This window comes from Eulemur rufifrons, chromosome 10, assembly GCF_041146395.1.
Source record: "Eulemur rufifrons isolate Redbay chromosome 10, OSU_ERuf_1, whole genome shotgun sequence".
Lineage (NCBI taxonomy): Eukaryota > Metazoa > Chordata > Mammalia > Primates > Lemuridae > Eulemur > Eulemur rufifrons.
This window is the reverse complement of record NC_090992.1, coordinates 16,017,545-16,042,785: the sequence shown is the minus strand read 5'-3', so window position 1 is coordinate 16,042,785 and position 25,241 is coordinate 16,017,545. Positions and strand designations below refer to the sequence as shown.

Genomic DNA, 25,241 nt, shown 5'->3' with positions numbered 1-25,241 from the left:
GATGAAATCAGAAACCTAGATTGGCAATTACTATAAACCTGCCAGAAAGTAAGTTGTTGTTGTTGTTTTCTGTGTGGGCCAAAGCGAAGGCTGGAGGCTTAAGTGTAATACACAGGGGTTGTGTAATGAAACTGATTCCTTGGAAAAGTATCTTTATATTTCACTCGACTCACTGCCTGACTTCACCGTTTCATTCTCACTAACTGAAGATATTCCTAGGATGATGCCTTTTTTATCTGAATTCTGGGGAAATACTCCAACATTAAGCCTCATTTAGGCTGAATGGAAATTCATTTTCTTGCCGTCTTCCCTCTCGGCTCCTTTTCTCAGCGTTAATCGAAAGCAACTGTGCCAGGCCACACGCCATGCCACCTGAGTTTCTGCACCCCCAGGAGCTCTCTGCTGCAGGCGAGGACCACAGATTTTTGTCCTGACGATGGAGAAAACCGGGGTGGGCTTCTTGGGCTCTGCAACTCGGGAGGAGAAAGAGCAGCAGCTGATGCAATATGCAGGGTGTCGGCTTCCATGATGAGCCTGCTAGAACTTCCCTACCCGCGCTTCCCCGGGGTTCTCTGCAATTCCCAAGTGTCCCTCTTTATTCCTGTCTGCCACTTCTGACAGATACAGTCTGAGGAGTTTGTTCGGTTATACTCAACAAGTCTGCCCTCTGCGGTTCATTGTGACCAAACATCACAGTGGTAATAGCTAACACCATAGAAAGTGTGCCAAGCATTGTCCTGGTGCTCAGTAAGTGATAATTCATTTACCCTTCACAACAGCCCTATGAGATAAATGCTGCTATTATCCCATGTTACAGATGAGCACACTGAGGCCCTGAGGGGTAAGACAGCTTGATCGCCATTACTCAGCTAGTTGATGGTGGAGTCCATTTACAAATTCAGGCAGTCTGGCTTCAGATTTGGTGCCCTTGATCATTGGGCAACACTGACTCTGCCACCTGTCACTGATTCTGCCACTCTCTGTACTAAGTACCTACAGATACATTTTCACATGATCTTCTCAACAGCTGGGCATTGCTATTGCGCTTTTAGGAGACACATGTCCAAGTGAGTGTAGGGGCTAGACAAATGTTATTTCCTCATTTAACAGATATTTACAGAACATCTGGGCTCAGTGCTACAGATACAATGGTGAGAGCAGACATGGTCTCTACTCTCATAAAGCCCTTGATGGGGGAGACAGATATTAATCAAACGATTCCACAGATAAAGACATCATTTCAAAATTGGGTAAGAAGGCAGAGCATTAGGAGCCAGTACAGGGAATCTGATCTAGGAGGGGTGACGTGGGGATGTGCAGGGGCTCTTCTCCCTGAGGAAGGAGTGTCTGGGCAAGATGGGACCCATTGAAGGGAAGCCACATGTTAAAGAGTGTGGATTGGGGACTAGACATGGAAAAGTATTCCCAACAAAGGAATGGTGTGTGCACAAGCCTTGTGGTGGAGAAAGCAAGGTGGAATTGTGGCATGTGAACTAGGCCAGTGAGGCTAGGATGCCAGGGGCCCCGGGAGGGGGCGCAAGGGAATGCTTTGAAAGAGGCAAAATAGACAAGAAACTATGGCTCATCGGGTCCTCAAGAGATGTTTTAAATCTCACTGTTCCACTGACCGTACTGGTGTAGCAGGTTCTTAGTAGCAAATGTTGCTTTTCTCATTTCATGAAACAGTTGGTAGAAGCACATTTTTCCAATCTCAGAAACGCAGTTTGTGTTGCAGACAGACATAATTTCAAATGTCCCTGTGCTTTACCGTCACTAACATATTCAATCATGGCCCTATTTGCAGAGCAGATAATGCAGGTGAAAACCCTTGTAAACAGTGCAGTGCTTTACACATGCCTGCGTTATTATCCTTAATAATGGGGCTCATTTGGGATGATGCATGTGCCTCTTCCAGGAGTTAATATATGTAAAGTGTTCAAAACGGTGCCTGGCTCGCGGTAAACAACTACATAAGTATTAACTGTGGTTTTTACCGTTATGCCTCTCTTTTCTCTCTCCCCGGGCTTGGTCTGGGGAGAATCTGTGCTTCACAAAACCGTTTTATGTGTCCATGTCTCTCTTCTCTTTCAGGCCAGAACAAAATCTGCTTCATCCCAGGCATGGTGGGACCTATATTAGAGATGACACTTATCCCCGAGGCTGAGCTCCGGAAAGCCACCATCCCGATCTTCTTCGACATGATGCTGTGTGAATATCAAAGAAGTGGGGATTTCAAAAAGGTAAAAAATGAGGCCAGAAACTCATGCCAGCATCCCTAATCCGCAGCCCATTTCCCCGTAATGATATCCTCGTTCCATCTGCCGGAGTGTCATTCACAGGCTCAGCGGTGGGATAGGGACAATTATTCATGTGCCTGGAATGAGCTGGCAGAGTGGATTTGGTCAGTATTCTATCACACTTTTCTGTCTCTGACCAAGATTAAAATGCACTTTCTTCTGTGTATAAGAACCCTGCTTCTCTGCCTAATGCTCCCCTAAAGGTGCGCTCCCAGGGCCCTCCCAGCCTCCCTGCTCTCGCGCCCTCTCTAGTCCAGCGATGCATTTTCTGGGAGGAATTGGAAGATCTACATTATCTAGAAAAAGCCAGCGCTTCCAGGCAGCATGCTTGGCTGCGCATCAGTTTTGACAGCAAATGGCATTCAGGGCGTGTCACTCAGAGGAGACCTGCCAATCTATGGGGACTAGGAAGCTTCCCCCAGCACAGAGGGAGCCAGAAGCTCTGTAAGACGCTGTCGTTGGCTAAGTATTTTCTTTGAAAATCCGGTCAACCTTGAAGAATGATGGCCACTTTCTGGGTCCGGTCACGCCAAGAGCTCTGGCCATGGAAGAAGCACCGTTTCCCCAAGAGGTGCCTGGCGCTGCTCCGTCATGGCACCCGGTTCGGGAAGGCTGGTCTTTAAGTCCCATCAAGGCAGCCTGAGCAGTTCCCTCAGGTCTCGCACCCCGACCCCAGCCCTCCCTGTCCCGCCTCCCCACCTAGTTTGACCTCTAACTGGGTCCCTCACTCGGTGTTTCTGCCTCTCATTCTGTACCATATCCTGCAGCCGAATTATTTTCTTTAAAATGAGTACTTAAAAGGTAGCAGGTTCCAAACTGCCTTTCCTTAAGATTCTTAGCGACATTACTCTTCCCTTACCCGTTAATTCTCTAATCCCCACTCAATAAAGCCCACCTCCCCTAGCCAGCATTCGAGGCCCCCTGCTCTGGCCTTCTGCAGACCTTCTCAGCCATCCCATCCGACTCCCCCACGCCACCCCTCGCCAGCATCCCTGCAGCTCATCTGAATGGCGCTGCCTCAGTGCCCGTCATTCTGCACACGTTTTTTTTTTTTTTTTTCCCCTTCTCTGCATGGTCGAAACTCTGCCTGCCAATACCTACCAACCTCCTACTGATCCTGCAAAGCCCATCCCAAATGCCATGTCGCTTAAGGGATCTTTGCTCCCTACCCCTATGCCATTTGTCTGTCTAAGGTATGACTATTATGCACCTCCTTGCTTTATATCATTTCTGTGCATTTTTATTCATCTTCCTCCTCCTTACCTAGTAATAAGGACGATGATGATGATTACAACGACTGACTTTAACGATGTTCACTATGTATCAGGCACTGGGAAAACTACTTTTCGTACATTAGTCCAGTCAGTCTTCTTCCTTACAGTCTTAGGAGGTAGTTAGCACTGTCATCCCCGTTCTAAAGACGGAAAAAACCCGAGACTCAGCTGAAATCACTTGCCCAAAGCCACACATCAAGAAAGTGGCAGAACAGAAGCTGCAACACATAGGTCACCGTGATTCCCAAACCCCCGCCGTGAGCACTGCACTGTCCCGCCTGCGTCTCACAGTCAACACTGGCTGAGCAGTGGCATCCGCTGGAGCAGCACGTCCTCAGATATGAGTGTCCCGTGGAGCGTTAATCCGACAAGATGCTCCAGGGAAGAGGGTTTTGAGGTTAAATGCCTTAGGAGTAAATGCCCCTTCGAGGTTAAATACCACTGCACGTGCTAACCCTCTTGGAGAGTCCCAGCGCACATCAACACAGTCAAGGCACTGAGACGTTCCACCGCAAGTCGACTTGTTCGATTTCTCAAATTTATGTATGCAAGAAACACCTATTGGATCCACCCTCCTAGCAATCCCACTTGGGAAAAAGTGGTTCTGTGAGGAATAAGACACTAGTTTGCCGTGATGATACCACTGTAAGGGCGCTCTCCCATCTCAGGGATTGTGGGGTCTCTCTAGTCTCAGGAAAGGCCAGTGACCAGCGGCCCTTTTGGGAGGAGCCTGAAGAGAAATCAGGCTGAGGAGTTCAGATGGAGAAGGAGACCATATCTGAGCAGCTGGGAAGGGAGGACTGGACGGTCACAGCCTGGATGGGGTGTTTGAAGGCAGTTTGGAATCTGCTGCCTTTTAAGCAGGGAGCAACGTCCGTGCAGACTGGGACCATGTGAAAGGCATACACCATGAGACGAAGGCCATTGTACCTGCCCTCACATCCACTTCTGAGCCCAGCCTGGTGCCTTAGAAGAGTTCCTAGAAACAGGTGTGCAAAAGAAACACCCCAAGTACCTGATGGTATGCAAGGTCCTAAAAAGAAACCAGACCTGGTCGTTTCCTGGATTGTGACCGGATAAATGTGTTTGGCAGCCTCATGTCTTCAGAGACTTGACTCTAGTGTGATTTTCCTTCCCTAAAAGATTTTCATATCACGGCTTCCCCAAGCGGTGCACCGACCTGTTTCCCATGTTTGGGGTCACTCCTTGGGCTGCTTACTCCAGCATGCGTTCATTCTGAGCATGTTCCCCAATTGTGCATCCTCGCTGCTCCCTTATCAAAAGAGACAGGACGATCAGGCTGACTAATGGAGCAGAGCCCCATGGGAAACCCAGCTGGTGTTCTTGGTAGGAGCTCAACTGTGGGACAAGCATGCCCAGGAGTGACTTCTTGTTTAGGATAAGCAGCCATGAAAGGTGTCCCCAGAAAAGGGAGGTGGCAAGGCCCTGCTGAGCTCCAAGTAGCCCTGATGGCCAGAATAAGGGTGAACTCCAGCACTGGGGTCTAGAATCCAGGAGGGCTTTAGGCTTTAATGTAAACAGGCTTTAGTGCATGATGCCAAAATAACCAAATAAGAGAAGAATCAGGTGCCCAGACGGTGACATAGTTCCCTTTCTAAAACTTGGGTTTCTTAAGGGAAATAGCAGAGTTGAGAAGAAAACGTAGCAGGAGTTTTGCTCCCAGTTCATACCAAGCCCTCTGACCTGATACCAATTTCTTGAAGTTCTCTCTCTGTCTCTCTCCTGCCTTTGCATGGGCTCTTCCTTTGATTTCTCTGCCTGAAGACATCCTAGACACTCTTCAGTGGAGGCCTCACTATTTGGGAAAGGCTTTACTGCCTCCTGGGACAGTGGCTCATCTGGGTGCAAGAGAAAAGGATTTGCTCAAAACATACACACACAGGCTGGAACTGGGACAGGAAGGTGATGGGCTCTGAGCAGCTCAGGGGGGTTGGGGGCCGGAGAGGAGGAGGCCCCAGGGCAATCTCTCTCTCTGCTCTGGGTTTCTTTTGCAATGTCAATGCCACATCTCCCTGTCTCCTCCTCTCACGCAAATACCACAAAGAGCTGGGTTTGACTGATAACCTTTACCCCTCTGAGTATAGCCTTTCTTCCCAGACCATCTCGGGGGTCTCTATCCTCTGGCTAGGACTGGGTGCCCTGTCCCTGGTCACACCACATGACTCCCTTGGTAGGGCTGTGGAAGGGCAGTCTCAGCAAGAGGGCCTTAGGTTGGCCACACTGTGGCTGGCTTGGGCCCCAGTCGCAGTGAAGTGTATCTTGTCCTGCCTGTGTTGAGCTGTCATAGTGCTTGTCCTATGTGGCACCATGACCTGCTCATAGGTCTGTCCCTCACACAAGGGCCAAAGCTGGCCTTCCAGTCCTGGACTCCCAGCACCTCTCCAGTGCCTGAAATGCATATGGTGGGCACCACATCAGTGTGCGGAGAACGAATGGAGGCATTCGGACCCCATCCCCCCACGTTTCAGGGGAAGCATCTCAGCACAGGGAGGAACATTGCAGGGAATGTTTTTATAGTGTGGGGTCAGTGGGTTGCTAACGAGTGCGCGAGTAACTCCCTGGGTAGACCAGCTGTCTTGCCGGCCAGCTCTTCATGGAAGGAGGGGATGTAGGCTTTCTGGATAATGCTGGTGGGCAGGAGTAGGCGCCCGGGGACACGGAGACAGAGGAGACTGATTAGCTGTGATGCGGACTATAGAACGGGCCTGTGTGCCAGTCACCCCGAGAGTCTGAGCCCTCAGCAGGCAGGAGATCCCAGAGAAGAAAGAGGTAATAGCATCTGACAGCAGCGCCTAGAACAGTGCCTGGAACACTGTAGGAGCTCAGTAATTGCTTACTGAATGAATTAATGGATGGAGATATCAGTGTTGGCAGATTCCACTGAGACTGAGTCTTGGCATGGAGTGGGTTGGTGATTCAAATGTTTTAGAAACATAATGTGGAAAAGATCAAACCGATTCAATAAATACATACTGAGCACCTACTATGTTTGGGGACCTATGCTCTGGAGTCAGAAAGACCTGTTGTTTATAAGTTGAATAGATTTTGGAAAGTTATTTACCCTCTCTCAACCTCAATTTGTTCATCAGGAAAATGGGTATAATAATATCACTACAGGTTCCCACCTCAAGCTCTTTGAGGGGATGAAGTGAAGCAATTAGAGACCAGGTGACCCAAAGAAAATCAGGAAGCTGCCCTGACTCCCAAGGATTTCCCTTCTTATGTGACATTATCTTTTCCAGCTTCCCCCCAAGTCTGCCTCTGCCCAACCCAGAATAACTGGCATTTTGTTAACATAGGCGGTCAAAGGCTGACTTACTGGTGGCGATTTCATCCTTGTTATCTCTCTGACATCCAGAGACACCATCTCTGCCCTTCTCATGTCACAGTCAGCGCCAAACACGTGAAGAAGAGCAGTTGTTCTCTAAATGTCACACTTCCGCACGGCGGGGCTCCGATCAGAAAACATCCTGGGTATACAGATGTCTGAATAGTCCAGACACTCTCGAGCAGTCAGGAGAGGCGGCAGAAGCAAGGCGTGCCGCAAATACAAGGCCCACCCAGGAGGTCTGGGCTCCTGGAGTTCACTTGTGTTTTCTTAGGGCTTCTTAAGATGCATATTGGGCCTCTGTAGCATCTGCCTTCTGTGCAAGTAACCTGTGGGCGCTCCTTAACATGTACCTGCCTCGAAGGGGTGGGGTAAGGAGTCAGTGGCGCCGTGCAGTCATGCAGCTGTGAATGAAAGTGGAATTAATTTGGAGGAGCCAGAGCTACACCCTAAGCTCTGCATAGTGGCAGTGTCAGGGCAATGCCTGTCACAGCAACGTGGTGGAGTGCATGTTGGGGAGCAGCTTCCTATGTTGGACCCTTGGGCCTAGCCTAGCTAAAGTTCATCCACCCTTTGAAGCTCACAACAAAGGTCCTGCTTTGTTTGTATGTCCTCATTTGTAAAAATGGGGAGAATGATATCCATCTCCCTTGGCTGTTTTAAAGGTTAAAGGAGATTATGATGTCTATGATGATGACAACACAACAATGACAGTAGCATCATGGTCATCTTTAACAATTACTGAGTACTTACCATGTGCCACGTACCATGCTTGGGCTTTCACGTGTGTTTCCTCATGAACTTCTCACAGCACCACTAGGAAGGAGGTGCTGTTTAAAAGTCTCCATTTAATAGATGAGCAAACTGAGCCTCAGAAAGGTTTATTAACTTGCCCAAGGTCACATGGCTGGGAAAAAAATAATCAAAGCAAGACGCAAACCAAGTCTTTTCAATCCCAAAGCCTGTGGTCATAGCCACTCCCAAGCACAGCACCCACCCTGGGACGTGCCTGACTGAGACCTTGACCCCCCAGCCCACCGTGGAGGGCTCAGGCATGGCCTGGTGTCATCCATCTCTGCACGTTCCCTGGCATCGTGTAATTTCCCTCCTGGAAGGCTCTGTTGTGACCCTGAGACAAGTGCTTATTTACTTCTCTGCTCCAAAGAAAAGCTCATCTCACCAGGAGGAATCGTGCCAGCATTTCCCAGTGAACCACTCAGACAAGGAAAAAATGCCGGTTTTCTCCCCCAGAGCTGCTTTCCAGTAACATTCGACAGTAATAACAATAACATTAGCAGTGCTAACAAGTCGAGCTACGCAGTGCACACTTGATCTTATGCATTTCACTAGTGCTAGCATGGGAAATCTCCGCTTCTCCTGGCGACTCCATGCTGCAGGTACTACTGCTATGCCCATTGTACTGAGAAGGGGTTGGCAAATGCTGACCCGCAGGCCAAATCCATCCTGCCACCTGCTTTTGTAAATAAAGTTTTATTGGAATGCGACCATGCCAGTTTGTTTATGTGTTGTCTGTGGCTGTTTTTGTGCTACAACAGCAGTCGAGTGATTGTGAAAGAGACCATCTGGCCTGCAAAGCCTAAATTATTTACTATCTGGCCCTTTACAGAAAATGTTTGCTGGCCCTTGATGTAAATCATGAAACTGAGGGTTGGAAAGACCTACCAGCTTTCTCAAGAAGGGGGAGAGAAGAGAGGAGGGATCTAAAGCCAGACAGCCTAGTATAGGAGCCTATTCGTGTAGTCCGTTGGCTGTATTTCTTCCTGTCCTTGCCTTGGCTCAGAAGACATCTCTAAGGATGACAGCCCTGACACTGGATAATACTTAACACAAACAAAATGCTTGGCAGGATGCACCATGTACAGGGCGTGATTCATTTGCAGACTGGCAGCCCAGACCCTCGTGGGATTGGCCCTCATCTTGGTGTCTGTCCTCCCTCCCTCCCTTCCTTCCTTCCCTCCTTCCTTTCCACCATCTCCCCCGCCTGGAGTGCCCTTCCTTTTCGTATTTGTCACAGTCCTCCCATCTTCCCAGGCCTGGCATGTCTCCCTCAATAGGTCTTCCCCAACTGTGGCAACTCACAGAAAGTTCTTTCATTCTTGTGCCGAATCAGCACAAGGTCCCTTCCTCTGATCCTTCGAGCACAAAAGTGAGGGAATAATGGCATCGCCCCTGACGTGTGAGCCAGAGGGAAAGTGAATCTGGTCCCCGCCTTTTCATCGCCTAAAGATTCTGGCTCAGCTGGGCTCGAGCCTTTATGCACTGGAAACAGGCTGCCACGAGGTCCCTGCCATTCGTCTGAGGCTTTAGACAGGTCACTTAAACTCTCCGAGCCTCCGCTTCTTCATCTGTGAGAACAACTGACACATACTGAAGGTTGTGCCAACTGAGGGCTGGCTGCTTCTCATGCATTGTCACATGCAAAGGTGACCCTTGACCTCCAGGCCTCATGGAGTGTTGTGAAGACTGAGTGTAAAGGGGCTCAGTTAGGAGCATGGAGTCCCCAGGGCATCCCTTGGTCTTGGTGACCTTCACCAAGGACCTCCTTTCCCTCTCCAGGTGCCAGTTTCTTTTCTAATGATGAAATGGGGGAGGGTAGGACTGCATGATTTGGATGCACTCCTCAGGGTATGATTGTAAAGCAGTGCAAACCGTTTTGCATGACACTCATGTAGAAGAGATACAGGATGGCCCTTCAAGAGAATATGTTCATTGGCTAAGAGATACCCAGGGGGTAAGAAAATTAAAAAAGAAAGAAAGAAAGAAAGAAAGAAAGAAAGAAAGAAAATATGTTGAATAAGCCATGAACAAGCCATGAAGGACAGGCCTTCGTATTGGTGTGATTCTTGGGCAGCCTCTTTCTTTGTGGTCAGCAGCAGCAGCCTCGGGCCTATAACCTTCTATCTTCAAGTTGAGCAGAAAGATTCTTTTGGCTAAGGATTCCAACAAAGCTTCAAGTTAGAGTCTTGCTGGCTTGGCCTGGGACTATATTAATCCTGGGGTCTGGATGATGTCACATACTGATTGGGAGCTAGGCCTGTGTCAGATCTCCACAGCTGGAGCTAGGGCAGTGTACTCAGCCCACCTGAGCCCCAAAGACTGCGATTAGGGCTGGTTTCATCACTCAAGTATGGAGAAAGGAATGCCAGACAGGCAGAAAAATAGCTGTCCATGACAACTTGCCATTCCCTGAAGATGCAAGGCTCTGTCACATACCGCTGTGCCTTTGCACACACTGTGTCCTCTGCTTGGAATGTCCTTTCCCTTTTCATCTTCTTGCAAAATTTCTACTTAAACTTTGAGAACATGCTCAAATGACAGGGGCTGTGAGAAGCCTTCCCCGACTCTCTGCAAGTTCTCTCTCTCTCTCTCTCTCTCTCTGCTCCAGCACTTATCATGGCTGTTCCTCTCTACTCTCCGGGCCCTCCTAAAAGGCAGACATGATATTCTGTTCCATTTTGCATTCCCAGATCCCAGCACTAAACCTGGAAGATAATAGGTGCTCCCTAAAACTTTGGTTAAAATAATGAATGGACTAATGTTAACATTCAGCCTTCTAATGTTATTGCTGATTTTCATCTCCTGCTCCTTCAGTTTGAAAACGAAATCATCCTCAAGCTGGACCACGAGGTGGAAGGGGGCCGCGGGGACGAGCAGTACATGCAGCTGCTGGAGTCAATGTGAGTGCAGCGCCCGGGTGTAGGAAGAGCCCGTGGGGGTCTGGCCAAGGCTGGGGGGCCCAGAACTCTGGGGGGCTGCAGGTGTCTCTGGCCTTGCCCAACGATTGATCTAGAGGTTCATAGGTATTGAAAACACCATTTTTGGAAGGCACCTCACATTTCTCTCTCTGGAGTAGCTATTTCTTTGGTGTTAATGGAATGGCCCAGATAAAAAGAATCTTCATGGGTTAGGGAAAGGGAAATAATCCACCAAAGTGTCCACTTTCATTATGTCTTAACTGTGGAATAATGGTTGCTATTTTTCACTTTTTTTTCTTTTTAAATTTTTGACAGTTATTGATCATGACCTACGTTTATTGAGCACACACAATAACTTAGCACAACACTGTGTAAAGCGCTCTCTGTGGAATGCCTCCATTAATCACACTTGCTCTCTTTGAAGCCCATTCCACAGCAGTGGGCCCCGAGGCTCAGGGAAATACACACGTTGTTGCAGGAAACCACCACAAGCCAGTGGAGTATACAAGGTGGGACCTGAACCTGGCTCTGCCTGACTCCGGCACCCGGGCTGGGGGCAGGCGGTGGACAGTGGACAGTGCTCAAGACCACTGGGCTCAGGATCAGGACCTCGTTTCCTTTTAACAGCTTTATTGAGATGTAATTCACATACCATACAATTTACCCAAAGTGTGCCATTCATTGACTTTTAGTATATTCACAGAGCTGTGCAACCATCACCACAATCAATTCTGGAACATTTTTATTACCCCCCAAAAGAAACCCTATACCCCTTACCTCCCACCACACACACACACACACACACACACTCTACCCCATCTCCCCTGGCCTGGGCCACCAGGACTCTGCTTTCTGTCTCTGTGGTCTTGCCTGTTCTGGACATTTCATATAAATGGAATCATGTAATATATGGCCCTTTGTTACTAACTTCTTTCAGGTAGTATAATATAATGTTTTCAGGGGTCATCCATGTAACATCTATTAGTACTTAATTCTTTTTTATTGTCAGATAATATCCCACTGTAGGGATGTACCCCATTTTGTTTATCCATTCATCAGTTGGCGGCTATTTAGGGTGTTTCCACTTTTTGCCTATTAGGATTGATTCCACCATGAGCATGCACACGTACATTTTTGTATGACACGTGCTTACAGTTCTCTTGTATATATACCCAAGAGTGGAACTGCTGCATCATACAGTACCTCTATATTTAACCTTTTAAGAACCCCCCGGACTGTTTTCCACAGTGGCAGCACTGTGTACATTCCCACTGGCGATGTATGAGGGTTCTAATTTCTCCACATCCGTGTTAACACTGGTTAATCTCTGTCTTATTGATTATAGCCACCCTCGTGGGTGTGCAGTGATATCTCACTGCGGTTTTGAATCGCATTTTCGTGCTGGCTAATGATGTTGAACCATGTTCCACGTGCATATTTGCTGTTTGTGTATCTTTGGAGAAAGACATTGGGTTTTCATCCTGGCTGCACCACTTAGCAGCTGCACGACTTTGGGCAATCGCATAACGTCTCTGACCTCAGTATCCCCATTTCTAAAATGCAGCTAATAAGCTCCTGTGGTTGTTCTGAAAGCTGAGTGATTATAGAGCACCTGGCACATAGCAGGTAAATGCTCAATAGACTCACTTCAGGCCCTCGGCCTGACTCCCTGTCTCTGTCCTTGGCAGCCTGGTAAGTGCCCAACGAGCCCTTCTCCCAAGGTGTGAGGATGTGGCCAGACATCCCAAATTCACCCCCAACTGTGTATTCTCTGATCCTGTGCTTCTCTGATTTAACTCTGGTTTTGGAATCCTTCCCCAGTCCTGTTTGAATATTTTTAACTTTAATAACAAAAGCAAACTAAGGCCTTGCTCTGACGCCCTTGCTGGCCCTCCTCACCCTGTCCAGCCAGTCGGAAGCGGCAGGAGCCCTGGGCTGTGCCATCTCAGCTGGCCCCTGGCCCTCACTCAGCACCCAGAATGCAAATGCTGTTCGGCTGGGAGCAGAGACCCGTTGTCTGGCCCTCGGGTGGATATCCAGACTGATTGTCCAAGGGAAAAAACATGACATTTGGCCGAGTCATTGTTTACCTTAAAGTTCTAAACAGGAAAATCTAAATATTGACCAGAAGTGAAGCCATGCATGGTGCTGGCAACTGCCATTTTTTAGGCGGATGGGGCCCTGCGGCCATCTTCTGACGATCAGCAGGATTTTCAAATCCTTCCTGAGTGATTATTTATACAGGGAGCCCTTAGAGGTCGAGGAAATTAAAGACAGCTCATTGTTTTTCTCCGGCGATAGAGGTGAAAATGATTTTTGCACAAAACTGACCAAGCTCAGCCCAGGACTCAAGGCCCCATCAGAACATCCAGGGGGCCCCAGTTCCTGCTTCTTCCTTTCAATTTTCTGAGCCCCGGTTTTCTTATCTGCCAATTAGGGATGAAAAATATTATCCAGCCCTTAGAGTGTTTATTGGGATTCAATAGGAAAAATCATGTTAAATGCCCAGCACAGTTTCTGATACCAAATAGGTAGTCCAGAAACATTAGCTTTCATTAGTTCTGGTTAAGTAGCCCTTATCTGAAATGCTTGGGACCAGAAGTGTTTTGGATCTCATATTTTTTCAGATTTTGAAATATCTGCATTATACTTACCAGTTGAGCACCCATAACCCGAAAATCCAAAATCCAAAATGCTACAATGACCATTTCCTTTGAGCATCATGTCAGCTCTCAAAAAAGTTTGAATTTGAAGCACTTTGGATTTCAAATTTTCAAATTAGAGATATTCATATTATGTTCCAAGTGGATAGCAATGTAGTTATTTGAAGCCATGAGCCTACCCATCTCTTCTCCTCCAGGCTAGTCATTGCAGTTCCTCCAGCCCTTCCTGCAGCCCTTATTCAGGGCTTCCACAGATACACAGGGCCCCTCTGGGTGAATACAGTCCTGTGGGCACGTGGCTTGGTAATTGGATGGTACCTTTGTGAATAGGACAAAGCTTCCCTCCCTGTGGCAGCTGCAGCCTTGCATCAGGGAGCAAGGCTTAGGTCGTGGAATGGGGATGAATTTCAGTCCTCATGTGCCCTTGTGCAGTGCACAAGCTGTACGACCTTACACAGCGCCCCAGTTCTCCCTGCCCTGAGCCCTCCTCGGAGCCCATTCTCATAGATTCACATATGTCTTAAAGTGTGAGTCTCAGGTAGCATGGAGTAATGAGGCACACCCCTACCCTCCTGTGTGCCATGCCTAGGAGTATTTCTAGAAGTGGTGAAGGAATTAGAAGGCTGAAAGAGACAGAACCTGTGTTCTGGGGCCCAAACCAGTTCAGTACCTGGAAGAGGACCAGTCACATAAGAGATGCTCCATACATAGTTTTAAGAGGAATAACGGAAGTTTAGCTCCGCCAGCACTGACAGAGGCCGAGGGCTGGAAGCCTGCCCGTGCTGAGTGCAAGCGACTCCAGGGAGGTGTGAGCTGCCTCTAGTCCTTCCAGGGCAGGAGCGGAAGCACAGAGCCCTCATTCCACGGAGTCAGGCGTTGCCTTCCTCTTCTCACAATTCCCACAGCTCTTCTTCATTGTCACTTACACTCCGTTGTGGGATTCGAAGGAGAGGAATAGCGTGTGACCTTGGCGGGACCAGCATCAGAACCCAGCCCCTTGGTTCTCATCTATAAATTGGGGGTTGTGACAATGCCTACTTTAAGAAGTTCTGGTGACTATTAACCAAGATGACCAATTAAACAGGCTTAGCACAGGGTCTGGAACACAGGAAGTACTCAATGAATAGCAGTGTCATTATATGTTATGGCTAATTTTTATCTGTGTCTGTTTTCCCTGCTGCACAGTGATCTCCTGGGGTCAGTGTGTTAACAATCGCTGACTCCCTGGTTTCCAGAACAGCACATGTCGAGTGCATCGATGGATGGTGGATGGATGGGTGATTCTAACCTGCCTTCCCATTCATCTCACCACTCCTAGATGGCATGAGTAGCTTTCTCGCCTCATGTCTAAAGAACAGAGAAAGTAAGAAAGCCAAGACCTTATTCTTCTAAACCCTAGTAGTTTGTAGTGTGGTCTGTGGACCAGCAGCACTGGCATCACCCGGGAGCTTGTAGCAAGGCAGAATCTCAGGCCTCAGCCCAGACGTGACGAATCAGAACCTATTAACACGATGCCTGGGTGAGTCCCGTGCACATGGAAGTTTGCAGAGCACTGGACCAAACCAGTGGTGCTTAATGTTGGCCACATATGGGAATCTCCTGGAGAATGTAAACAATGAAGGACTGCTGCCTGGGTCCCGCCCTCCAAAATTCCAAAGTTGCTGACTTAGGGTGGGCATTTGGCTTTGCAAAAGCTTCCCTGGCGATTCCAACATGCGGCCAGGGCTGAGAATCCCTAGTCTGGCCAACCTCAGGCCCTGGGATATCTTTTGCCCTGGGAGCCTCTGAGAAATCACATCCCCACACTCTGGGAAGAAGCTTCGTTGCATTGTCATTGGGGTGGGACGCAGGGCTGGAAGTGAGTGTCCCAGAAGGAGGCAGGCACAGCTGCGACTGAGTCAGACAGGTCTAAATCACAGGGCCATTTGCATCTCTCACTGAGAGCCGGGGAACAGGTGGTTCTCCCAGGGCGAAGACGGATTTGTCTCATCACAGCCACAGTTTGAGACGTCGCCTCCTCGCAGCGCGGCTTGGCATCCGGGAGGAAATGACCTTCCAAAGTCCTTGCTGTTCCCACCTTTACCCTTGCAAGAGCTCTTGGGACTTACCTGTGGCTAATGCTTGTCTACTCGAGTTGCCTGGGTACACACCACAGTGTTTCTCTGCGAGAAAATATCTCCTTCAGATGGAACAATAATTGGCTTTATTCCCAAGGTCACCGCTTAAACTTACTACCAGAGTGATGCTGGGAAGGCCCTTTAGCCTTTCTCAGCCTTGATTTCCTCATCCATAAAATGGGGAGAATAATTTTTACTTACGAGGCCTTCAGTACCGTGTCCAGCAACAGAATAAGTAATTAATAAGAAGTCGTTACTCAAAATTTTAACCCATCTGTCTCTCCCTACCCAGCCTGTGCGCCACCTGACGGCAGGCATGGTTCTTTTCATATTGGTGTCTTTCTCCCCACTGTATAATGCCTCGCATAGTGCCCAGCAACTAATAGGTGCTTAAAGAATGTCACTTTTTTATTTTTAAAATTTAGAATATTAATTTATAACAAATGTAATTTTTAAAAATAATATACACATATGTATTTAAATAGAAACATGAAAGCTTTCCCTCCATATTCCCCCACCTAGAGCCTTTTGAAAAGCAGCCACCACTGACAGTTCGGTGTTTATCCTTCCTGACCGTATACGGCACATTTATAACCACTGAGAGACACGATGCTGACTCACATTTGCACACACGTCCTGTGTTTGGTGGCTGAGACCGGGATTCTAGAGCCAGAGTGTTGATATTCACCAACTGTGTGATCTTGGACAAGTTTAGGTGACCTCTCCATGCCTTAGTTTCCCCATAGACAATATAAATGAGTTAATAGTTGTAAAATTTTTAGAATAATACTTGGGACATGGTAAGCTCTATGTCAGTTGGTTAAATAAAAAACGAATATTGTTGAGACTTACTTTTCTCACTCAACTCTATATTTTATAGAGCTTTTCACACCAAGACATATTGATCTCTCTCATAATTTTTAAGAGCTTTGTAGAATTACTTTTGGTGAATATCCCTTAATTTATTCAATCATTTCCCAGTTGATGGACATTTAAGATGGTTCCATCTCTTTAACTATTAGTCACAATTTATAAGTATTATAAATGCATCTTTGCATACTTCTGGGAATATTTCTGTAGAACAGTTTCCCCGAAGTAGAGTTACTGGGTCACAGCATATGTGCATTTGCAATTTTGATAGATATTGTGAAAATTACTTCCCAAAAACGTTGTGCTGATTTACTTTCCATGTGGGTGTATTAAAGTGACCATTTCTCCCACACTATTGCCTGTGTTAGAAATTATTTTTTTTTCCATTTAAGAAAAAAAAAAATGCTTGCTATGCTAAGTGGTAAACCCATGTATAGATGCACACGATGAGCTGACACGTGAGTGGGGAGCCTACGCCCATCCCTCCTGCCCCCACCGGCCCCAGCATAGTCTCCGCCCTGGCCGTGACCTCACTGCCCTCCCGTCTGCCCACAGCCTGATGGAGTGTGCTGCGGAGCACCCGACCATTGCCAAGTCAGTGGAGAACTTCGTGAACCTGGTCAAAGGCCTCCTGGAGAAGCTTCTGGATTACCGGGGCGTGATGACCGACGAGAGCAAAGACAACCGCATGAGCTGCACCGTGAACCTGCTGGTGCGTGGGGCTGGCTGGGCCCCGCTGTCCTAGTCTGACCAGAGTCCCGGGGGATGGGCTTAGCTTTGGGTCTCACAATTGCTCTCGATAGGGAAACAGCGCTAAGGGCTTTGGAAATCAGACGAACATGGGATTGAATCCCTGTTCTGCCGTTTGCTAGCTCTCTTGAGGCCAGTCACTTCACCTTTCTGTGCCTCAGTTTCATTACCTGTGAAATGGGACTAGTGAGTATTCCCCTTAGCACTGAACACGGCTCATAGAAGGGAGATGGCAGTATAGACTGCTTAAGAGTATGCACTTTAGAGTCATGCGGCCCCTGGGTTTTCATCCTTCCTCTGATGATTAATAGGCTAGACAAGTCAAGGAAGTGCTCTGAAGTCTTAGTTTGCTTGTCTGTTACATGGAGAAAATAATAGTTCCTATTTCATTAGGTTGTGTCGTCCTGGCCCAAGGTTAAATGCTCAATGTGTGTTAGTTTCCTTCTTCTTTAGAATGGAGTAACAGAAATAACTAGAATGCCTATCACTGTGGACCAGGTTAGCCAGAGCAGCTAATCCCAAACCCAAGTTCCAACCCCTGTATCACACGAGCCCCACTGGCCAGCTCCCAGACAGCCTCTGTCGTGTTCTGTGGTTTGGCCAGGAGACAGGTAGTAGCATAGTGCTTCATGCCCACGTGTCAGTCCACCTTAAAATGGTTTAAAAGAATCAATTTGACCAAAAGACCACGTAGCATTCATCACATCAACCCCCCTGCCATTCCCAAGGCTCCAGAAATCCAAACTCTGTCCCTTTAGTTCTGTTGTGTGGCCTGTCCTTACCCAAAGTGGTCTCCTTTTAACAGCCTAGATATTGCCATTGATTTTCTGGAATGCTAAAGGGAGTTAAAAATCCTGATTACAGCAGGAAGGAATTCACTGCTAATGGCTCCACCAGGCCCAATTTACATAAAGAGCATGAAGAGGGGTTTTCCAGGAGTCTAGCAGCTTCTCTCTAAGGAGAGACAGAGTTGGTTGAAGAAATTGACCTTTAACAGCCAGACTAGGATCAAGGAGGAAGCTTGGGACAGACAGTTCTCTGAGCAGTCAGACCCTACTAGTTTTTGGTGCGTGACTTACACGTGGTGTCAGGGAGGAGGGCAGGATGGGGAGGGAGGTGCTGTCAGGAGAGGCAATGTTTAATATGATCTGCCACCCCTTGACTGTGTGCCCGGGAATGTGTCACCTCCCCTCTCCAAGCCTCGGGTATGTATGGGGACACTGGATTAAACTAGGATTTGCTCCTGGTATGGCTCATGGGTTGGATCAGGACCTCCTGGTTCAGAATCTGTAAGGAGTTGTTTAGAAATGCCACAGGGGCCAGGCACAGTGGCTCATGGTAGCATCCCAGCACTTTGGGAGGCTAAGGTGGGAGGATCATTTAAGGCCAAAAGTTTGAGACCAGCCTGGGCAACATAGCAAGACCCTGTCTTTACAAAAAATGAAAATTAAAAAAATTAGCTGGGTGTGATGGCACGTACCTGTAGTCCCAGCTACTCAGGCGGCTGAGGAAGGAGGGTCACTGCTTGAGCCTAGGAGTTTGAGACTGCAGTGAGCTATGATTATTCCATTGCACCCCAGCCTGGGTGACAGAGCAGGACCCAGTCTCAAAAAAAAAAAAAAACTAAATTAAATTAAAATGCTACAGGCTTAGGATCTCAGGTGGTGAAACCCAGGACGACTACTAGTCTAAATGGCCCCTGAGCTGGAGTAGGTATCTGGCTTCGTAGGTATTGCCAAGTTTGAATGTTTTGGCTGTGGAATGCCATCATCATTCCTGACAGTTCTGTGCTATGGGGAGTTTTGATCTATTACTATTACTGGGATGCTATTACTCGCTTTCCAACCCAGGTTCTTAAAATGACAAGGCCTGAGTGTTTAAACATAAAGGTGGGCTGCCTCTCAAAGTGGACTTTGTCAGAGTAGACTGCCCCAGTCTTGGCTACCTACCTCCTACTGCTGCAAATAACTAAACTGCACCTCCTGAGACGTGATGGCTGAGACACTCTGTTCCTTTATTGTCTAAGGATCAGGGAAGTAAGTGACTTTCAAAGCAGAATCTCCCAATTAGGCTGTTTGATGCGTCCAGGAAAGTAAATTTCTTGCTCCCATATCTGGGAGCCTGGATAGTAAACAACAATGTCCCTCTCAACTCCGTAACTACACCCTTGACCTCTGTGGCTCTGCAAAGAAAAACACTCATCACTGTTTTTCCTCCCCTACCTAGAATTTCTACAAAGATAACAACAGGGAAGAGATGTACATAAGGTAAGATTTTTATTTTCTAAAACCCAGACCTGCCGTGTGACTGCCCCTGCTCAATATCCATCGATGGCTCCCTGCTGCCTTCAGGATAAAATTTGAACTTCTCCCTGTGACACGCAGGCCCTCTGTGTTCTGATTCCTGTCGATTCCCCCAGACTCAACTGCTTTCATTTTCCTACAATCAGCCCCATAAAACCACTTGGAATTCTCTGACCTGCCATACTGTCTTGCTATATCTTTGGATTATATTTTCCTTAAGAGTAGTTACTTGTGGGTTGCATTTGCATTTGTTGTGGGACTAGCAGGTGAAGACCTGGCCCAGGCATGTAGCGAGACCATTGACTAGTGCAGATTTGAAGGGAAAAAGGATACCCAGATGCATGATGTCTGCTTCCTTGTAGGCATTTAATAGATATTTATTTGAATATATCATGAAGGGTTGGTTTTTTTGGAACATTAGCCTGAAGCAAAGCACTCCTTTGCCAAATCTTCTCAGAATCTCATGTTTTCTCTGCAAAATTTCTTTTTTATTATTGTTATTTTTACTCATTACAAAAAAAAATACATACTTATTACCAAAACAAAAAAACTCATAAAATACAGACAAGCAACACAAAAATGAAATAAATCCCCATAATCCATACATATTTCCAGACCTATTCATATTTTTATATATATTGAATTCTATGCATGCATATTTTTGCAGAAATAGAATTATAGTACTCATAATTTATTCCTTTTTTTTTACTTGACAAGAATTCCTTGTCAACATCATTTTTAATGAAACTATAAAATTTCTCTTTCAGAATATACCATAATTTACATAGCCAATCCTAAATTGTTGAACATTTAGATTGTTTCCAACTCTTTTCTACAATAAATAGCATAAAAACAAAATTCTTGGATATATACCTTTGCACACATCCTCATGAGGCTAGAGCCTCAGAGGTGGAATTAGCTAGAAGGTAAAGGTATTTACCAGGCTTTAGCCATGTGCTGTCAAAGGACAGGGACTTCAAGTCTAAACTCTCTCTGCTATTACTGCAGATATTTTTAGGTACTTAGTTTAGCATTACTCCAGAAATAGGAACTATCATTTGGAAAACAAAAATAATGCCATAGTTTGTCCTAAGCTTTGGGTATTTATAACATCATTCGACGTGACACTATTGTAGCAGCACAAAGCTCTGGGGTCTGAAGGACTTGGGGTCTTCCCCTTGTTTCCTCTGTGACCCTGGATAAATTATTCAGTCCCTATGGGTTGAGGTTTTCCAATCTGTAGACTGTCTCTGCCCTACCTTCTGTTTTGAGTATTAAATGAGATACTATAAGAAATGTGCCTGGCACACGGTTCCCTCCCTCTAACCTCGTTTCTCTCCTTCTCAGTTTAGAAACACAGATGGCGAATCCCAGGCCTCCACCAGCTTTGGAGATTTGAGGTCTATAGTAATCTAGGAAAACCATATTTGTCTAAACCAGACTGCAAACAGGGTATGGTCTGAAAATCTGTTCTGTTTGGCAAGCAGAGTATTTTAAAACATTTTTTTAACTGGTTGCCAACATTTAAAAATCTAGAGATTTTTACATAAAAAATATTAAAATTTCCTTCTCCTGAAAAACTCAGAAGGTGTGACAACACTGGGCCCTCATCCTATTCTGACAATCGCCACCTCAACTGAGTAGTGGCCGCCCTTTTAGATGAGGCGGGAGCCCTGTAATCACGTCATCTGTATTCCCCATTGCACATCGCCCCATCCACGTCACACAAGCATCTGGCATCTAAAGGGGTCTGACTTTGGCAGCCCTGATTGAGCTCATTAGGGTGATCATCAGACCCTTGAGTTAACAAAGGAGAGGGAACCTTGGCCAGTGAGGGAGTTGAAAGGAGCATGGACGCTTTCCCTTGGGCGCTCTGCCCAAGTGTCTTGGACCCAGCCACCTGGGGGGCTAAGGGACAAAGGATGGCAGGAGGAGATAAGGCAGGATCCAGTCATGGATGCACACACACGATTCTGCATTCCAGACTCTTCGCTGTTCGCTCTGATCAGCAGAACGTTAGCAGGGAGGAGAGTGGAAAGGCCATGCGTGTGAAAGCAGAAATAGCTGGGCTTTACATCTGCTTCTCCCTACTTCTGGCTCTGTCTGTTTTAACCTAGATGTCAGTTTTCTCATCTTAAAAGCATTGCAGGAAGGATGAATTGATAAAACACATGATAATGAAGCACCCATTTGGTGAATGAATGAATGAACAAATCTTCCTGCCTGGGATGCTCCCCCATCATCCCCTTCCCCCTCAGATCCCAGCTCACCTGTCATGCCATGGGGACCTTTGTGGAAGGCCCTTCTCTGCCCACCTGGAGACATCCTGCTCTCCTAGTACCACAGACTGCTCCTGCACATTTATCAGCTGTGTTTGTGCAGCTATTTACTTGGTTATTTGATTCACTTCTGTCTCTTCTCCTAGACTCTAAATCGCAGACCCTGAGAATGGTCTTTTGTCACCATTTATCTCTAATGCCTGGTACTTCCTGGATGCTCAGGACAACCTTGCTGAATGAATAAATGAATGAGCAAAATGTTACTAGGCATCCTAGCACACTAGCTATCAAATAACTGCTAGGTGACCTTTCTTCCCCTTAAAGCCTGTGGCAGTCCTTACCCTGAGTTCAGGCAGCCTGCATTTGGCCCACTGGCCTGTCCTCTGTAGCCTGAGGAGCCCTGTGTGCCCCAGGCTGACACAGTGATCAGGGCAGAATCCCGCAGCACGCGGACAGTGCCTCTCCTCTCCGAGGCACTCACCATCTTCCCTTCACCAAATTACTGAGAGTTGGGCTTATATCAGCATTTCTAATGATATGCAAGTCACCAAAGCAGTGGTTCTTTGGCTGTGGATTTTGTTTCCCACAGTAGCAGGAGGGGATGTTCTGCAGAAGAACTTAGTTCACAGCGCTAATAGATAACAGCTGTCATTGCTCAGTGCTGGCCGCAGGCTGGTCACTTCCAGTGCGTACTCGCATTCCTTTGCAGCAATGCTAGCTGTCACTTATTGAGCCTTTTGTGTGTCACACATGGTCTTCTTGGCCCTTATATGCCCAGTAAGTTTTTAGGCAGGTTTTGTGAGTGTTGCCATTTTTCAGAGAAGTGAACTAAGGCACAGGAAAGTTAATTCGCTGCTGCTTAATACCTGTTTTGGATCAATTATCTAAGAATTTCCCAAAGCTCCCTTCCTTTATTCCTGTTCCTGTCCTCAATACCCCTCAACTATATTGTCATCTCAGGGTTCGTAACTTTGCAAAAGGACAAGAAGTTAGAATGTGATTGCTGTTGAATAGCTGATTCTTCCTACTGACAGCTCCAGGCCTCTATATGAATATCTATTCTCTAACTCCCATCCACTTCCCTTTATTACCAGAAAATGCACTTACGTTATACCCAGAAAACACAGAAGGGAGCGGTAGGAGCTGCCCTTGACAGTTGGTGTGGCTTGTTCATACTCCTGCAGTTACACAGTGATTAAGGCTGGGGACCATGTCCCAGCTCTTCCCTTTATTAGCATATAACTTCTGATAAGTTATCTCTCCTTCCTTTATTTCTCATGCTTGTCATATTGCATTGGCCAGTATCAAGTTGAATACTGGCCAGGGTGGCACCTAACTTCTCCAGGCCATAGTTTTATCATCTGAAACTGAGGATCCCTCACGGACCCATCTCACTGGTTGCCATAAGGATTAAATACTCGAGGGCATTTGAAATACTTGGCATAGTACCTGGAGTGTACTAAGTGGCCAACGAACACTAGCTATTGTCATTGTCACCCACACAGAGGAGGGCTGGCTATCCAGGGTGGACGACTCCGTTGTGACACGGAGAGGAGCCTGGTTGTTTTGTCTGGCTCCTACCTGCCCTCCAGGATGCCTCCTTATCACTGCACCTGGTAATTCAGCATATTTTCCTCCAAACAGATACCTGTACAAACTCCGAGATCTGCACCTGGACTGTGACAATTACACAGAGGCCGCCTACACACTCCTTCTGCACACCTGGCTGCTCAAGGTACTGTCCCCCTGGACGAGGGGGATTCATGCTGGGATCCCCATGCAGCCCTCACAGCAAGTTGAAGAATTAAAGAAAAAAAAGAGAAAAATAGAAAAAATAGTAACCCAAGTAAATTTTTTTTTGCTCTGTGTCCCCAAACTCTTGACCTGGCAGAATACTTTTCTGCCTTTCTTCACCTGGTCACTTAAGGTTTTGAGTGACCTTCACATTTAGCACCAATAATAACCCCCCAAGATATGTTTTGCAGTTTTATTTACTATCTAAACTGTTATCAGCTACAGATCATTAGCATGCCCACAGGGCTGCTTCCTTCTCCTGCAAACTTGCCGTAGCTGGACAAAACGAGAATGATTTCCTTTGCCTTTTGGAGAGCTGGGAGCGTGCCTCACAGGGGCTCAGAGTAAATCCCTACAAACCACACGCAGAGAGCCAATAGAGAGTCAAATAAGTGCAACTCAGCCAAAATCGGGAGGCGCTTCACAAGTGGAAACTGCAGGCCAGCGTCTCGCTTACGGAGCACTGACATGTGGCCGGCGGGGAAGCCAGCCGAGGGTGTTTGCAGGGCTTCATCCGACCCTCACCAGTGTGGCTCTGACAGCTCACGTTTCCTCATTTGTCTGTTTGGGACGTCAGGGCTGCCTGGAGGGCAACCTCCAAACATCTGGGGTACTCGTGGCCCGAGAGGGCAGCCTCCCCGGTGGTTCCCTGAGTTTCCAGAAATGAGCTGAATCTGGGAGAAGAGGAGAGGAAGAAAGGACAGAGTCTGGGGAAGGGGGTCTCTGCCTTTAATCCTGGGAAGTCACCTGTCCTTGGCAGCCTCTGGGCCCCACGTGACTTCCCGTGTCTTCTCTTTGCAGTGGTCAGATGAGCAGTGCGCGTCACAGGTCATGCAGACGGGCCAGCAGCACCCCCAGACCCACCGGCAGCTGAAGGAGACGCTGTATGAGACCATCATAGGCTACTTTGACAAAGGAAAGGTAATTTGTCCCTGCCCCTTCCCTCTCCCTAGGGACCCGGGCTATGGAAGGATGGTTCTCTCCCATACCTTACATCCAATCCGTCCTCCGCTCTGGCCAGCTACCCTTCCAAATCCGAAATCTGATCACTTCTCTCCATCTCCTCTCTACCTTCATTCTTACTGCTTCCATTCATGGCATCAATGTCACTCACCTGGGCACTGCCACGGATCCTGAGCCGCTTCCCCATTTCCTCCATTTCCCCCAGAAGATCATGCTCCATAGAGAACACAGGGTGACCAGAAAACATATATTGGGCCATGTTCCCCTGCTTACAGTCATCTCAATGGCTCCCCCGTTCTACTTGGAATGAATTACACAGCCCTTCCCATGGCTCGTGAGGCCCCACATGAGCTGTGCCCTGCCTGGTTCCCCCTTGCTCACATGCTCTATGTGAAGCTCTTTTCAACATCAGGGCCTTTGCACCTGCTCTTCCCAGCTTGAAGCATTCCTCCTCTGTAGCCAGGAAGACTGAGCTCCTCTCGCTGTGCAGGGCTTCACTTAGATGTCAGGGACTAAGGAGGCCCTGGCCACTACCAGACAAAGCAGCAGCACCCCTGCCCCAAGTCACCCTTGTTGCTTCTTCAAAGCTCTTGTCACCATAAGATATCATCTTGTTCATTTCATTTTTACTTGTTTATTGTCTGACTCCCCACTTCAGAATGCCAATGAGAGCAGGGACTTGCCTTATCCTCTGCTGAATGCCCAGTGACTAGAACAGAGCCTGGCATGCAGGCACCGTAAATATGTGCAGGGCAAATGAATGAATTGAATGGACAAATGACAATGTGGTGCCATCACTGATCTTTAAACAGCAAAGGTGCTTGGCTGGGTTTGGTAGGAGATTGGACAGACCAGCTGTTGCCCAG

The 25,241-nt window shown here is 47.4% G+C and overlaps 1 protein-coding gene across 1 annotated transcript in view; it reads left to right on the top strand.

Annotated features, from left to right (window-relative positions):
• The window catches only part of DOCK2 (dedicator of cytokinesis 2), a 389,839-nt gene that overhangs the window by 331,101 nt on the left and 33,497 nt on the right, over positions 1 to 25,241 (top strand). Inside the window, exons 33-38 of the mRNA XM_069484225.1 lie at positions 2,092 to 2,240; positions 10,533 to 10,618; positions 16,842 to 16,998; positions 19,263 to 19,303; positions 23,263 to 23,353; positions 24,214 to 24,333. Coding sequence (XP_069340326.1) covers positions 2,092 to 2,240; positions 10,533 to 10,618; positions 16,842 to 16,998; positions 19,263 to 19,303; positions 23,263 to 23,353; positions 24,214 to 24,333 — 644 coding nt within the window. The remainder of the gene's footprint in view (positions 1 to 2,091; positions 2,241 to 10,532; positions 10,619 to 16,841; positions 16,999 to 19,262; positions 19,304 to 23,262; positions 23,354 to 24,213; positions 24,334 to 25,241) is intronic.